The following is a 17,519-nucleotide window of genomic DNA, read 5'->3' as shown; positions in this document are numbered from 1 at the left end:
AGATTAGACAATACGTGGCTGATTTCAGACATTAGAGTAAGAATATGAACCAAATATGCATTTATCATCTGGAACTTAAACCCAAAAAGTTGACCAGACTCACAGACTCATGCTTTTACTGAGCATCGCAAATATAGCAAATGATTACTTATATAACTTTATTTTTTTATTTTTTTTTTTTTTTGCTATATGACACATTCAAATGTCTTCAGACTGTATGATTCATTTGACATTTTGCTTCAAATATGTAAAAATCTGTGCATTTATCACTCAGAATTTGCATTAATATTTACCGTCTTACCTGTAATGCAATGACCTGCATCAGGCGGTTATTAATTATAACCTACTGTAGGTTTTATGAAACTTGTTAACAGTCAAACTGACAGATGATGACAACCACTAGTTATATTTTTGCTCTAATAAATAAAGGGATCATTTCAGATGTTCCTAAGGCTGGGTTTAATTTTTGTATGTCTTAATTCAGTTATGGTATTATGTTATTTGTAAGGTTTTTTGGGTTGTTTTGTTTTTTGTTTTTTTTACCTCTCATTTCTAAATCTCTCGTATTTACATGTAAATGTTCATTAATATGAATTGTCCCATTTTAAAAATCAATCAATCAATCAATTAAATACAGAGGAATAAGAAAAGTTTCAAGTTTGGACTCATTTTGTGTCCGACATTAAATAGGGGATGGATTTTGGTTGAACCTAGTTGAAAGACTTCCCTTAGAAAGCTCCAATTTAGTATTTTTATGCACCAGTTTCTGCCCTTTTATGGTGTAAAGGTCTGTGTTTATGTGAAGAAAAACACTAAACTCATATGACAGTTCAAAAGATAACGTAAAGCTTTAAGGCATGTGTCAAACAAACGGTCTGTGGATCAAAACCAGCCCACCAAGTTGTCCAATCCGGTCCTTTGGATGGATTCATGAAATACAAAAATTACACTGAAGTTGTTAAGAATCAGGGGTGTCAAAATTATTTTAGTTCAGGTTCCACATACAGGCCAATAGGATCTAAAGTGGATCAGACCAGTCAAATACTATCACAATAACCTATATATAATACAAATCCTCTTGGTTTTAGTGTAAAAAAGTAAAATTACATGAAAATGTTTACATTTACAAATTATCCTTTAACAAAAAATGTGAATAACATGAGCAACCAGGAATGTCTTAAGAGAAATAAGTGTAATTGTACTAATATTCTGCCTGGTATTAAATGTTTTATATGTTTGTACATCCAGTGTTACCTGTAAGATATAATGTACATGTGTAAAAGATAAACTGAGACATGATATTGTTAAAAATTGCGCTTATTTTTCTTAAGAAATTCCAGGTTGTTCATGTTATTCACATTTTTAAGGAAACTTTGTAGATGTAAACGTTTTTATTTAGTAATTTTACTTTTTTCACTGTTAATATTTTACTGGTCCGGCCCACTTCAGATCATATTGGACTGAATGTGGAACCTGAACAAAAATGAATTTGACAGCCCTGCTTTAAGGAATCGTGTTGCAAACATTTGTTTCCTGTAGATTAACTTTTCTCATTTATCCACAAATATAAGGCCTGATTTACACTCCTCTTTTGTTTTTTTTTTCTCTTTAACCCATAAAGACCCGAACATCCACCATCGACCAAAGCCATCTACTTGGGTAAACCTTTTAATACCTGTTGATCCACTAATCCTATTAATACATGTAAATAACTGGTGTAAAATACAGTTTGTCGTCTTTTCATGGTCATCAGATATGACCCATTTGGATGTTCAAAGGCTCCATAGTTACCATGGAAACACCGTCATCTTTTACAACATTAATTCACCAGTAAAACCCATGGAGTTGGATCAATGACAGTGGATGGACACACTTGTATTTACATTCAGTTATTGATATATTTTACTGAAAAAGTCACTTTTTCTTCAGTTTTCTCTGTTTCTGATATAATAAACCTCAACTTTAAACTGAGCTTCTATGGACATCTATATGATCAGTGAAATAAATATTGGAAAATACATGATTTTTACTGACAAACCAAATAAACTGCAAAATACAGAGGATAATATTATATAATAAAATGTATTTAAATGGGGATAACTCACTTAAGAAAGGTTAAATAGAAAAATTCAGTTGGGAACTGACACAAAAGTAGCACTGGGTCTTTATGGGTTAATCTAGTGGCCAAGACTTAGCTTTAGTACTTGAATTAAGCTACAATTGTAATACCATATTTAATTTAATTTAGTATTTAAAGACTCTAGAATGATGATTTGATCTAGGATCAGTGACAAGGCTACAACTTTGACTAGGTTTTTAGTTTGTGTCTGAATAAAATCTAAGATTAGGTTTCTGTGACATTCAGGTACAGCTGGTTTAACGCAGTTAAAAATGTTCATATTTGTCAATGTCGATCATTATCACCAATAAGTAAAGTAGTAGAAGGTTACTGTCGAACTGAGCTAGAATTATATTACCATATTGAATTGAATTTTGTATTAAGGGTTACTGTCATAAAAGTAGCTCTGGGTCTTTATGGGTAACATACATGTGAATTTCTTCATTTAAAAATAAGTGTTTCAGCAGGATTTCAAACGTCTTGCATGTGTGTGTTTTAGGAACACTGAGGCAGACTGAAGGCCTGAGACACACTTTGACCATAACCTTCATAACAATATTTCTCATCTATTGGAGTACAGTGTGAATTCCTCAGTTTATTCCCGTTTTTACAGGTGCTATAAATACATATGTTTGAAATGTGAAATCTACGCTCATGTCAGCCATAGTCAGATTTGTACTGAGGTAAATAAATACACGCAATGTCAGTTAGTCCGTCACAAAACGACAGCACAAAAAGTGCAACGGTGCGACGGCGTCTACTGGTGAAACTGGTTTTGTTTGTGGCGCCGTGCCAATAAGCGACGCTCGGTGAGAACGAGCAAAAAGCAACGGGCTGGTTATCCGTATCACACACACACACACATACACACACAAGTACAGAAAGAAGAGGAAAAAGAAGAAACACACACGCAGCACTTCCTCCTCCTCGCAAAGGAAATACAGTGGCGACTGTTTTTCATCTTAATGAATTTCTGAACTTGTGCGTTCCCTCTCCGCTCGCCGCTGCCTCGTGGTGGAAGACGGAAACTGAAAAGGCGGCGGCTGCCAAATCAATTGATGTGTCAGGAGGGAGAGAGGACAAAATGGAGTGATAAAAAGAAAAGCGTTCCCTCCCTCACACTCTCACACACACACACGGAAAAGGACAGAGACAGAAACGGGGAGGTTGGCGGTGGTGGGAGTGGGAGTGGGGTTCTGGTTTCCAAACTTCACTTGCACAGAAGTCATCTCTGGTGCATTCACTATTCTTCACTCAACCGTCCTGAGCTGCTCTGCCTCCGCGGGTGGCTTTGTATTAAAAACTGTTTGACTGCACCATTTTTCCTCCCGAGCTCGTTTAATTAAGCGACAATATATGGATGTATATTTAACATGCGTTTTCAGAGCTTTTCACAGGGGTTAAAAAATCACACTCACATTTTCCTTTCAGCATCTTTTCCGCAATAAAGGATAAATTATTTAAAATAACACGACCTTTTATCTCACACCCTTTGAAGGCAGCAAATTAAAAATGTAAATTGGGGGGCTAATTAATATGCAAATGTATTCGTTGGCTGTTAACAATTAGCAATTAAAGCTGCAGTGTCTAGAAAGAGCACGGGCAAAATTAGTAACTTCATTTATGATTAAAAAAAAAGCAAGATCTAAAAACGAACATAAAATTCTAATTGACTTTCGCAGTATTTCCTTCTGTCGTTCCCTTTGTTCGTCCGCACCGCCTTTGAAATACATGATAGTGCGCGTTTAGCGACTTAATTAATGCCACTTTGAGTAAAATATACTGTCCCCTTAAATGGCTGGTGTCAAAAATAATGTACACATTCAAGCCTGAGTGGTGTGTGTACGTCATTGTGTGTGTGTGTGTGTACCCTCAATCTGAACTGTGTGTGTGTGTGTGTTTCAGATGCAGTTCTTCCTGCTGTATCACGGCAACGATTATGAGAATTATGTCACAATATTTTCTTACACTAAAGGTAAAGTATGTAATATTAATCGTGCTACCTACTGGAACAAATTTACACTCTAAAAAATCTGGGTAATACGATTTAAAGTAGGTCATTGTACCCTTCCTTAGTGTTTAGCCAAAAGCTGTCTCCAGGAGGAAGTGTGTACTGATGGATTGTGGGACTGTTGCATCACCGAGATCTAGGTCTGTTCACTGGAGCAAACTGAGATAAAATAATAATAATGATAATAATAATTATAAGAATGCAGCCAAGTATCTACACATCTAAATAATGACAAATGATGATAAAGTAATTAATAATGCAATAAAGTACGTACAGTATATACACACATGGCATGAGCATGAGGGATAAAAGTTCTGTACGTCAGGTAGTTTATGTGCAGAAAACATTTGCATATTTATAAGATCTGGCAGCTCCCTTTACACCTCAAAAGAAAAGAAACAACACATCCTTCTGATACACACTCACACAGTGAAATCCACAGTAAAGACCTAACAATAGTGACAGTGGTCTCAAGTATACTGCTGACATTTCATTAGCAAATGGAGCTGAGGCATCAATACGTACAGAGCGCCACCTAAGGCTAAGGTTATATCTAGGTCATAGTTATGAGAAAAAAATACATAAAATACAGGTTGGACGTCTGATAGTATTTGGTTGTACGTAACGCTTTTGTATGGTGATGGATTTCTTCTCTTTTCTCCATTTAATTAACTGTTTACCTCTGATTATGAACTTTATAAATTCAGCTCAGATCAAATTATTTGCAGGACTTTATACCATGAGATGTCAATAAGGACATTTTTAGGCCTAATTTGGTTGAGATCCCGCTTAAAAGGTATTCTGATGGGTTTAAGGGATAGGATAGGATAGGATAGGATAGGATAGGGTAGAGTAGAGCAGAGCAGAGCAGAGCAGAGCAGAGTAGAGTAGAGTAGAGTAGAGTAGAATAGAATAGAAACAGGATAGAACAGAACAGAATAGAACACAACAGAATAGAACACAACAGAAACAGAATAGAACAGAATAAAATACAACTGAATAGAATAGAACAGAATAGAAACAGAGTAGAATAGAATACAACAGAACAAAATAGATACAGAATAGAATAGAAAAGAATAGAAGCAGAATAGAACAGAATAGAAAAGAATAGAAACAGAATAGAATAGAGGAGAATAGAATAGAATAGAATAGAATAGAATAGAATAGAATAGAATAGAATAGAATAGAATAGAATAAGCTTTAATGTCATTCTAAAATCCCATTGTAAAGTGCAACGAAATATGTTTTTATGTTCTGTAAAGTGGTCAGAGATACAAGTAATTCAAACAGGAGTAAATCCACATGACTATCCTCTAATGTCCATATGTATCAACTTGACAGATGTATACCTTGGTTTTGTGTTGACACGTATGATCAGGGATAAAACTGGTCATTTTAATGATACGACTGTGTGAACCGTCACTAAGGCCAGGCCTGTAATATTATCCCTTCTTACAAAAGCACTCATATTACTTGTGCGACCGCCCGACCGTGTAAATTCAATTCAGCCTAATAGTGCACCACCAATAGTGCATCACACATGCCATTCAGTTTAACTGCAACTGCTCCCAATTCAATTAGAGGCAGAGGATGTAAAAGAGGCTCTTTTACACAAAGAACGCTTTTTTTTTTGGGGGGGGGTCTGCATTTGGTTATGTATGCTGTTTCCCAAACAGCTTCTTGAGCCAAATCATATAAAACTACAATAGAAGATGATGGAGTCAGTGAGCCCCTTTAATATTCCGATCATTATCCGATTATCGGGTTATCAGATTATTCCAGTGATCATGTAAACAGGATAATCTGATCTGTTTTATCAGATAACAGTAGCAATCTGATTATGAGGAACCAGATTAACACACCTGGATTTCTCCCCAATACTCCCATGTCTTCCAGCATGTATACAGGTTAATCTGATTTATTTAGTTCTTTTACATCTGCGCATGTGTAAGTGCCATAAAAATCGTAGAAAACAGAAGTTACATAGTCAAATGTGAAGACAGCAACAGGATTCCACCATCACTATGTATGTACGTTCTCCGAAAGAAGTCCGATAATGGACTGGAGCATCTAAACCAGGGTTTTCAGATTATTGCAGGAGGTGCCCTGTTGTCACAAAGTCAGAAAATTTCTGACTGAAGACAATAAGGTGGGCACCATTATCGCATTTCTTAAGTACATGTAAACACGTCAGATCTGATTATTACAATTATCTGACTACTCCCAGTTATCAGATTTTTATGGTCATGTAAACAGGTTATGTGTCTTAAATACAGTGTGTGTGTGTGTGTGTGTGTGTGTGTGTGTGTGTGTGTGTGTGTGTGTGTGTGTGTGCCTAGGCCAGTGGTTCCCAACCTTTTTTGGCTCATGACCCCATTTTAACATCACAAATTTCTGGCGACCTCAGACATTCAAAACAGAGACTTTTTTTTTTTTTTTTTTTGCTAAAATTAATTTGTTTTTGATCATGCAATAGTTTACTATAGTACGTTGCATAGAAACGTTAATTTTAGATGACATTTAGTCTATATAATGTATATCATTCTGGACGGAGGTAGTAAAGCCAGGTGTAGATTACTGCACAAAGTGAGAATTTTATTTTCCTTGGTCCGGATATGTACAGTCAGTCCAGCTTGGATTTACAAGGCTGACAATTAATACTGAACGAACAAGAACTCAAACTATGAATTATGAAAGAGCTGCAGCATCTGAAACTGACCACAATGAACATTTGAAAGATAAACAGAACCACAGTGCTTCAGTTTCAGCTTCACAGTTTGTCATGTCTTTTATGGATTATGACTGTCTCTCTCAACTCACCAGATATTTTTATTAGTAAGTTTTTTTTCTTATATTTTTATCAATTACTAAAAAATTTCAGTTGATCCCATTCAAATTCCAGGTGACCTCACGTGGGCTCCTGACCCCAAGGTTGAAAAACACTGGCCTTGCCCATCTGAATGACAGACTATAGAGAGTTAGCGCTGTTTCCCGTGGTGATCCCCATCCCTATCCTCATCTTCAGCCCAACTCTCTGCTTCTCTTTCTTCCAGTGCGATCGCTGCGGCTGCTGCTGCTGTATGCCGTTTCAAATGTGCCACTAACCGCCCCGTTATCACCGTCTCGGCCTGTAATGAGAGGAGCGACATATGTCCGGTCCCCCTGCTGTTCCCTGATAAGCCCTCGCATTCAGGAACGCTCCTCCACCTCCTCCTCGCGCTCTCTCTTCGCTTTTATTTTGCATGTGAAACCCTGCTAACAACCACCAAGGAAAATAGTGTGCCACTTACTTAGTGACATTTACCTCGCTGCCGACTATTCCACACACGAGGGGGGTGCCGCAATAACAATCAGCATGCATTTAATTTAAAAGAAAAAAAATGTTCCCCTTAGAATTACACAGGCAGGGAGAGATATAGCTTTCTGCGTATGTGTGTGTGTGTATGTGTGTGTAAGGAGCTATAACAGTTGTGCCGGCAGACTTCCGCAGTGCAACATTAATGCTAATCAAAAGAGCTGAGAAAGCAGCGGTGGTCTGTAAAAACAGATTTTCTCTTGTCTTTTCATTTCTGGAGGGATTCTCTCTTTTCTCGCTCCCTATCCCCATCCCACCCACCCCTCTACCCCACCCCTCCCCTCCTCGGAGGGATTTATCCCAGGAAAATAACATTTCTGTGAATTGAATCTGACCCTATGAATTTAAGAGAGCCACGCTGTCATGCTGCCCGCACCCTCCCTCCCCTCAGCTGTACGATAAATAATGAAAGTTAAGTTGTGGTAATTGATTTCTCTTCAGTCCACTCAACTGAATAATCTGCAAGGGAAACAAGCACTAAGCTGTTCATTAGAAGATTTGCCAACATGCAACTAATTCCAAGCTTATTCTCCAAATATCATGGAAAGAATACAAACTGTAGTAGTAGCTCGCTTCATTTAGAATGTGTGCGGGTCTGGAGGGGCAGGGAAGATTTGGCTTGTAAATCCCACATCAGTGTTTGTATGAAAATGAAATGCAGAAATTATAAATAACACCAAAACACAGGTGACGGTGGTGGAGTTTACAAAGAAACCAAATCATGCGGTTTGAACTTTTTGTGGATTTTTCACTTCTCTGAATCTGTAAATCCAAAGCGAATATTGTGTTTTTATTTTGATTTTGGGTGAATCAAAACTGAGATTTCTATTTTGGTTTGTAGTTGTGCACTTTCTCTGAAAACATCAACTTTTTTTTTTTTTTTTTTTAGCATTTTAAGTCTTTCCCAACATGAAAGTTCGACTGCAAGAATTCAAGGAAAAAAAAAAACCTGAATGTTGCATTTTTTGTGTTAAAACTGATCAATCTTGGGATATTCATGCTTAGTGTGAATTAGATTTTATTGTATTTACAGCATATTCACATTATTTTTGTGCAACGTTCAATCACTGTCATAGTTTAATAAGGATTAGTTTGTTTGGTTATTTGGTGGAGCTCATTTCACCTCATGTTGTTTTTAATTTAAGTGATACACCCTTTAACCCTTTAACACCAAACGTATCATATTTGACACATGAGTTTTGAAGCCCTCTACATGATCAGTGTGATATTTTTTTCTTGAAAAACCTGAAGTACACAATTAGATACATACAATACACAGATAATCTACCAGTGGGGAGGAATTCATTCACCAGAGGCCTTTCCAGTGACACTACAAGACTGTCATTAATGAGGAAGGAGGAAGAACTTTGACAATTTTGAAAAGGAATTACCAATTTGTTAGACATGTTTGTGTTAAATTATGCTTTTGTTTGTTCAAAACTAATAATATTTGAGCACTGAGACCCGATGTATCAAATATGGTACAAAACTGAAACTCATACATGAAAACTGATATTTGAGAAAAAAATTTTAGGGTTGTTCAGAAGGACCAATAAAGGCTCCAGTTTCAAAGAACTGTTATTTTCTGTTAATGATTTAATGGTTCAGGCTTTACAGGGTTCATACTTAATGATTTTACTTAATTGTCTAATTTTAAAGAGAGTGTTAAAACTCTGGAATCAAGGCTGTTGGTCTGTGTGGTCTGTAAATGTTTCTTCTTTGTTTGCAAATGCTTTTATTCTTGTAAAACTGTCATGATGTGACTGTATCATGGCTGTCTTTACCAGGTTTCCCTTGAAAAAGAGACACCCCCTCCCCCCCCCCCCCCCAATGGGCCCAACCTGGTTAAATAAAGGTTAAATAAATAAATTAAAAATACAGCATCCTTCATCTCAGATTACTTGTTGAATCAAGTAAACTAAATGTTACCGAACAGAAACATTAATCTGTCAATCACCCCCTACCCCCTCCCACCTCTTCCCGGGGGGACGTTGAACCAAGACACCGACTTCACCGTCCCACCTGCATTAGCTCCTAATGTGTTTCAGTTATTTCTTAATTTGAATATAAATGGCTGCAGCGAGGCTCTTCCCTCGTGCCAAAACAGTGGTGTGGAGAAACAGAGCTTGATCATCTCAATTACCTTTCTAATCACAGGCTGAGCCGAACGGCGGCACAGAGCGGGGAGACGCTCACTTCACAGTTTGCACAGTGAAATCGGGGACATTAAGCATGGCGGCCTAAGACCCCGCTGGCTCCGACCTATTATTGTTTACCACTCCTATGAAGATGTCACCAACAGCTATACTGTTTTATCCACTTACAACATTTCAAAGGAGTGCAAAGGGGCCCAAGGGTGCAATAAAAAAAGCTTTGAATAGTCTTCAGCACTGGTCCTCGGGGGAATCGCCCCTCGCCTGAAAAGACCTAATTTAATAAATTTGCTCTTTAGGCGTTAGTCTTTTCGTTTTGCATCGTCTTATTATGGATTCATTCACATGCAGCCCTTTTTTGGTCTAAATATTGCCCCTCTTAGCTAATGCTTAACCATACATATTTTACTCTTTCAGGAGGACCACCTACATTCGTTTTCAAATGCAACTGGGTTCATTAGCACCTCGGAGATAATACGGCGGCTGTATGCTTAATGTAAGCACTGCTAAGTCTCTAATTTTCCACAAATAATTCCCCTTGATCTCAAGTAAAATTTATGCAAGGGGGGTGGGGGGTGGGGGGGGTGGAGAGCACTGTGCTTTAACACGGTGGGTCCAAGTAAAGTAAGTATGTACATAAAATGAATTATAAATGGCAGACTGTGTATTTCAAGTTAGGCTAAGAGAGAATAAGCGAGTTTATTTTATTGGAGAGGCAGTAAAAGAAAATGATACAGAAACATTCTGCTCTAGAGTGCATGCCAATGAGATGGTACTGTGAGTTTGGTAATTACGGATCACTACTTAATGTTCAGTATTAATATTAACTAGTTCCAATTAGACCCAATAAAGACCCAAACATCCACCGTCGACCAAAATCATCGACTGATCTAAAATGTTGAATAACCTCTGATCCATTAAACATATTAATACGCTGAAATAACTGGCGTAAAATATAGTTTGTCATCTTTTCATGGTCATCAGATATGACCCATTTGTACATTCAGAGGCTCTGTAGTTTCCGTGGAAACACCGTCATCTTCTACAACATTGATTATCAGTAAAACCCATGGAGTTGGATCAATGACAGTGAATTCCTTCCAAAGTTCAAAAACCTGTAACTAAATTTGAATTTCTTCTAGGTGTGAATGGTTGTTCATGTGTATATATCAGCCCTAATGACTTGGTCACATATACAGGGTGTACCCCACCTCCACCTGTGCGTAACTGGGATGGACTCCGACTCCCTCCAACCCTCTTGAGGACTAAACTGTTTGATTTTTTTTTTTAAATAGGAAAAATTGTTCTTTGTTTGAGTTTAAAATCTGTTACATTTTAACCCACAAAGACCCAAACCAATAGCATCTACTGATCTAAAATGTTTAATGTGTGTTGAACCACTAATCCTATCAGTACATGCAAATAATTGGTGTAAAATGCAGTTTGTCGTATTTTCATGGTCATCAGATATGACCCAGGCTCAGTAGTGAATGTGGAAATACCGTCATCTTCTACAACATTGTAAAAAACCAGTAAAATCCATGGAGTTGGATCAATGACAGTGAATGGAGACACTTATATTATGTTCAGTTAATGATAGATTTGACTGAAAAAGTCACTTTTTTTCAGTTTTCTCTGTTTTTGATATAATAGCCCTCAACTTTAAACTGAGCTTTAATGAATATCTACATGATCAGTGAATTACGTATAAGAAGGTACATGAATTACACGGAAAAATACAAAATGCAGAGAATAATATTATAAGAAATAGAGAAAAATCATTTAAGAAAGGTTAAATACAGAGAAAAATTAATTTGGAAACTGTCATAAAAGCAGCACTGGGTCTTCATAGGTTAAAATTTCTGACATAATCCCTGTTTCTGTTTTGTAATTTCTCTTCTTGTGGTTGTTCATCACAAGGAAAGAACACACAACTATTCTAAAAATCACTGCTTCCTGGGATCAGCAGCATTCTTGTTTACAGCAAAGGTAAGACGATGGAAAAAATCTAATGCCACAGACACACACAAGCTGTCAAAGTCTGCAAAAAAAACATATAATTTCCGATGACACATGACTGAAATAATATTGAACTCCATCTCAAAAACTACCACATAAAAGTGTCCACACAGTGCTGTGGCAAAAGTTGCTAGTACCATCGACCAGCACTGACTTTGTATTAAAATGAATGAAGTAGGTATGTTGTGTCATGCAGCACTTCATATCTCAAGGTCTATCTTTTTTTTTGAAGCTTTCAAGTACATCTCACAGCTTTCATCAGTAGATAAAGAGAGGCGCAGATAGGCAGTCTCCTCCCAGATATAGTAACATATCATCATGTGATCTGACATCAGCCAGTAAACTTGATCTGCTGACAACAACAGTGACACAGAAGCTCAGGAAAAATCTATTCAGTGGAATCTGTGGGAAAGGTTTGTCTTTTAATTCATTCAGTGATTTCAGTGATTTTGGAAAACAAAATAGCCCTATTTTTTCCTTTTTGAATCATACTATCAACACAAGAATAAGTGGTGCCAGGCAAGACAAAACCCTGCCCCTCACATGTATTGTAGCTTATTTTGGCATCAATCCAGCTGATGTCATCATGTCTATGTGTGTGCTGATGTCAGCATATCAATTGTCTCTATATATGTGCCAAGTTTGAAGTAAATTGAAACAAAATTAATGTTTTTATAGACATGTGAAATTTCACCCATTACAAGTAAAGGGGGGGGGGGGGGGGGGGTTAAAAATTCATAAAAAAATTGAACTCTGACCTACTTTTCCCAAAATGTAATCACATCTATTCTGAGTTACTGGCAATCTATCAACCGAATTTGGTATGATTTCAACCAATACTTTTGCTGATAAAGTGTTAACAAACAAAGAAACAAACAAATCAAACTAAAAACAATATCCCTTGCCTCCATTTTGGGGGGCGGGATAATTAAATAGAACAGAAAAATGAATCAGTTGACTGGGCCAGATGGGAAGACTGATACCCTGATGAAAAATATTAAAAGAAATATACAGACAATAGTCATTTCTGTCCTTATTTGATGTTCATTTTCATGCGTTGTGCTGCAACATATCACCACTGTCAGGCAGAAACCTCTTATGTCCAAAATGGTTATTTTTCAGGAAACTGAAAAAATTATGTCTATTCTAAATAAATTAAAGCAGTTAAGAGATGTAGTAACAAGAAGTTTTAAACACTTTTCATTGGTTAAATATTTCTTGAACCAGCAGGTCAGTGTGAAGACTAACCAATAGAATCATTTAACTACAAAAAAAGACCAAAAATGTACTTATGAGGTTTCTGTTTGACAGCAACAATATGCACGTCAGTCACTCTAACATGTATTAGTTAACCTGCTCTTAGTCTTTTGTTTAGAGTTGAGACACTATCAGTCTTTGCAGAAAAAAGCCTCATTGACTCTGATGGATACAAATGATTTAAATTATTCAAAGATTGCAACATTATTATTATTATTATTATTATCATTATTATTATTATTGTGTGCATACTCTCTGTTTCAGATTGAGTGTGCACTGTATTTGTGCCTGCATGGATATTCTAAAACATGTTTGTGTACGTGTCTGTGAGCCTGCACTGATAGAGATTTCTTTTTTTAAAGTTTACAGACAGATATGCTCTGACACTGAGGCTGGGCGTCTCATTTCTTTTAGTTTTGCACCAGGTTATAGCCTGGATATTGATCCTTTTTGGAGCGCTGTAATATCATTGCATGCTACAGTTATTTTATTCGCACAGTTGCTGATGTTGCATAGAAGGACAGGGGTACATGCTCTTGTTTTAAAGTAATTTCATTTTGCCGGAGCGGTCCTCTCTGTTGGAATTTTACCCTCAGTATGTGATCACTTGTCAATGTTTAAATGGAACACCTTATTTTTTTTATACATTTGCTACTATCAGACGTGAAGTAAGCTAAAACTGTACGGAAATAAGCAAACATGAGGTTCAAGCTCCCACCCATACAGATGTTTGAGGGGTTCAGTTTCAGGGAAATAAAAATTTTCATAAAAATGAGAAGTGTTTTCTTAAGTATAAATTGATGTAATGTATGAGGAACACAGTGTCATGTTACGTCCGATTAATCCTTGCTGTGACATACATCGTGGCTAAAAAATACTTACAAACCGTCAAACACAGCAATCAAACAAAATCCAGATTCAAAAACACCAAAAAACCTCATGCGGCTTCAGTGACAAATACCAAGACTAATGGTGTTATGTGGAGCGGCGTACCTGGAGCTGTTGCACGACGTTGGCTCTGGGTTGGACCTGGTGTCTGCTGCAGCTGTGCTGGTAGGCCACCATTACCTCTGTCAAGGTGAGGCAGCTGTCAGCTAAAATAAAAGAATACACTCATTCACCGCTTTAATGTCTCCGCATCCCAGTGAGGCACCAGAAACCATTCAAAAGTGCTTAAGGGCCTTAGAAATGCCATACGGTAAACTGTGCAGTGTGTTTGTGTGTGTGTGTGTGGGGTTTGTTTATGTGTACTACAGGGAAAGAAGATAGTCAATGAGAAGTGAGAAGGACATGAAAGTCTGTCTGGACTATAAATCAACCAATCAGACAACTCGATTTATCAACCATAGCCTTATGGGATGGGATATTCCAGATGTGAGACACTACAGAGGATTATGAAGATGGAAACACTTCAGTGTTTTGATCTTAATGTATCCTTCAAAATCTGGTTTGCATTTCAAGTATTTTTAATGCAAAACTTATTTGTGCGTGTGTATATGTGTGTATGTATGTATATGTGTGTGTGTGTGTGTGTGTGTGTGTGTGTGTGGATACATACAGAGTGTAGTGTATATTAGGAATACAGAGAAACATATTGGCCAAACATCAGTATCAGACAATATCTCTTTTTAGACTGACGCTGTTATTGGCAAATAAGAAGTTATTTCACTGATGATGATGGAAGCAGCCGGTGTTTATCGGTTCTATGAAACGCTTATGACTCTGAAACACAGAGTGACAAAGACCTGAAAGACTTAAAACTATTTAAGAGTTTTGTTTTGAGTGAAGAACTCATTTTCGTTTCAGTGAAGAACTCGTTTTCTTGTCAAATGTGAATGGAAATACATATTTATATTAATTAGGGCTCTCAAAATCAAAGCGTTAACACGGATTAATCCATCGTCATGATTAATCTGATTAAACATTTAATGCAATTAACCCATCTGCAGCACAGAATGACTCTGAACATCTCTGCCAACACATTTGGGTCAGTTTGTCCAAGTAGAGTTACCGTCACGCATGAACAAATTGGCAGTTGATCCAGTAGTGACAGGCAGCAGAACCAACCCATAAAGATGGAAGACACTAAACAGCACGTTGGTCCTCTGGATGGAAATATGAGGACAAAAAACAAAGACGGAACAGTCGACATTAAGTATTACGTTCACTCTGCAGGAAGGAGTTTTTCTTTTTGCTGAAGCACTTCCAGATTAAAATACCACATTAACACGAAGCATACGTTAATCTGGGATTCTGCTAGCACTTTAGCTAATGTGCCACGCAACTTGCGACAAACATGTTAAGTGTATATATATTCCCTTCTTTCTTGAGTCTCTTTGTTCATGAAAGATGAAAGACGATTAATATAGATTAAAAATGAATGATATTTAATTGTGATTTTATATATATATATATATATTCCCTCTGGGATTAATAACGTATTCTGATTCTGATAAGGGATCTTCTATGACCTGCAGGATGATAATAATAATAACAATGATAATAATACATTTTATTTGCACTAATATGCTACTCACACTTATCATGTGGTATTATCCATGTTTTTTTTATTTGAATGCTGTCTGTGTAAGGTGTCATTTGTCCTGTCATGTGTCACATTCTGTACAAGCAGGGCTGAACCAGTTAATACAGAACTGCCCAAACCTGCAGTAATTTGAATGTCTCCCATGTTAAAATGGACAATTTTACTGCAGTAGTAAATATATTTACAGCCTAGCTCAGAAACAGTTGTGGTCTGTGTAGTTAATTTCCTTTCTGTTATCCACAGCCAAAAAACTTTTGCATAAAAAAGGAGTGGCCACAGTGTTGGCCAGGTGAGTTTGACTTGGTCTGACACACTGTCCTGTCTGTGCTTCACTAGCATTAGTTCAGCTTTTAAGTTGGACATGCAGAGCTCCAGTTTATTAAATAAAACTTATTTTTGAAGTTCCACTTCAGTGTAACTTTACTGGTACTTAATTACAATAACTGACATAACTTTGCTGCACTAGCTATTGTTAGCATTAACTGATACTGTCTTCTATGGTCTGTCAGTTAGCCTGCTAATTAGCTCAGGTGGCCCTTATTTCTGTGTTTATACATTTCATGACTTTGACATTACTGTTTTCAAACCCGGCAGCTGAAATGACTTGAAGGAGTTTATGGTTACATTCTTTGTGGGTGTGGAAGGTGTTATCGTGAGGTTCCAGTGTCATGCTGAGCTCTCCTCCAACTCCGCCCACTTGTTTCCTTAAAAACAACATACTGCTGTGTCACCCATTTTGAGGCTTAAAAATTCAACTCCACAAACCAGTAGGTGACATTATAGAGGGTTCATCTATTGTTTAAATATAGGCTATGGTTCTATTTTGCTATCAGGATGTATTTTTGAAAATCATACAGTTTAGTGCAGAAAAACTGGGCCCTAAAGAGACCGTCCCCCTAAAAGCCCCAAAAAAGGCTATTGAATGGTGTGTGTGTGTGTGTGTGTGTGTGAGTGTGTGTGTGTGTGTGTGTGTGTGTGTGTGTGTGTGTGTGTGTGTGTGTGTGTGTGTGAATGCTCAGGGTATCTAGCTGAAAGACTTTGAGATAATATTTTAACATTTTCACCCAAACTAATCTACTACAGATGGTGGTAGAGATTTTTTTAATCTTGTGGTGATTTGAGCAATGACCTAACAGAGTTACAAAGTTACTATAACTGACCAAAAAAGTCAATGAAATGACATTGTGTTGTTATCATGCTGTACAATCACATTGCACTACTTAGTCTGACCTTCAGCAAATGACAGAACAGCTTACCCTTTCTGTCTATGTTCCTGTGCTCAGCAAAGCCAGACACTATCTGCTCATCGGGGGGAAACGACACGTGCTTCTCTCCTTTACTTCTCTTCTTCTTGTTCTTGTCAGGTTTTTCTGCTCCTTCATCACTCTGCTCATCACTTTCTTTGTCACTGCGGCGCGTCATCTCTCTGCTTCGGACTCCACGTCGGTAGGAATTTGAAAGCTAAGGGTCAGTTCAGTTTCAGTGGGAAGTACTCACTGTGTCAAGATCTCCTCCATGGTGCCATGCTGAAATAATCCTTATTTGAAGAGGGCAAAGGAAGACGTGCAACAGTTGATGAACGAGGACCAGGCTCTTGGATGTAAAGCGCTGCTCTCGTCACTCTGTGGTACTCGGAAAGACAAGACACTAAAGAAACAATATCTTATTCATGAGGTGTGCATCAGGTTGCAAGTGAAACGCAGTATGTTTGTATCAAATGACAGATTGGAAATAGGTGAGGCTCTGCACATTTACATAACCATTGGAATTCAACATTGATATCAACATTCAGCTGTAGGTTCACAAATAGGCAGGAGTGGTGCAGCAACGTCTTATAGTGTCTTAGACAAGGGATTTTCCTGGGTCAAATTAACCCATAAAGATCCAAACAACCACCGTTGACCAAAAGCATTTACTGATCTAAATTGCTGATCCACTAATCCTATCAATATATGTAAATAATTGGTGTAAAATACAGTTTGTCATCTGTTCATGGTCATCAGATTTGACCCATTTCGACATTCAGAGTCTCCGTAGTGAACATGGAAACACCGTCATCT

General features: G+C 37.4%; 1 protein-coding gene across 1 annotated transcript in view; it reads right to left on the bottom strand.

Moving 5' to 3' along the window:
- Positions 1–16,881, bottom strand: part of LOC115413249 (protein phosphatase 1 regulatory subunit 37) — a 114,395-nt gene extending 97,514 nt beyond the window's left edge. Inside the window, exons 1-2 of the mRNA XM_030125983.1 lie at positions 16,716–16,881; positions 13,908–14,008 (exon numbers count right to left, since the gene is read on the bottom strand). Of these exons, the coding sequence (XP_029981843.1) occupies positions 13,908–14,008; positions 16,716–16,881 (267 nt within the window). The remainder of the gene's footprint in view (positions 1–13,907; positions 14,009–16,715) is intronic.
- Between the last annotated feature and the right edge of the window lie 638 nt (positions 16,882–17,519).

This window comes from Sphaeramia orbicularis, chromosome 22, assembly GCF_902148855.1.
Source record: "Sphaeramia orbicularis chromosome 22, fSphaOr1.1, whole genome shotgun sequence".
Classification (NCBI taxonomy): Eukaryota; Metazoa; Chordata; class Actinopteri; order Kurtiformes; family Apogonidae; genus Sphaeramia; species Sphaeramia orbicularis.
Note: the sequence above shows the minus strand (reverse complement) of the source record. Positions and strands in the feature narration are given on the sequence as shown.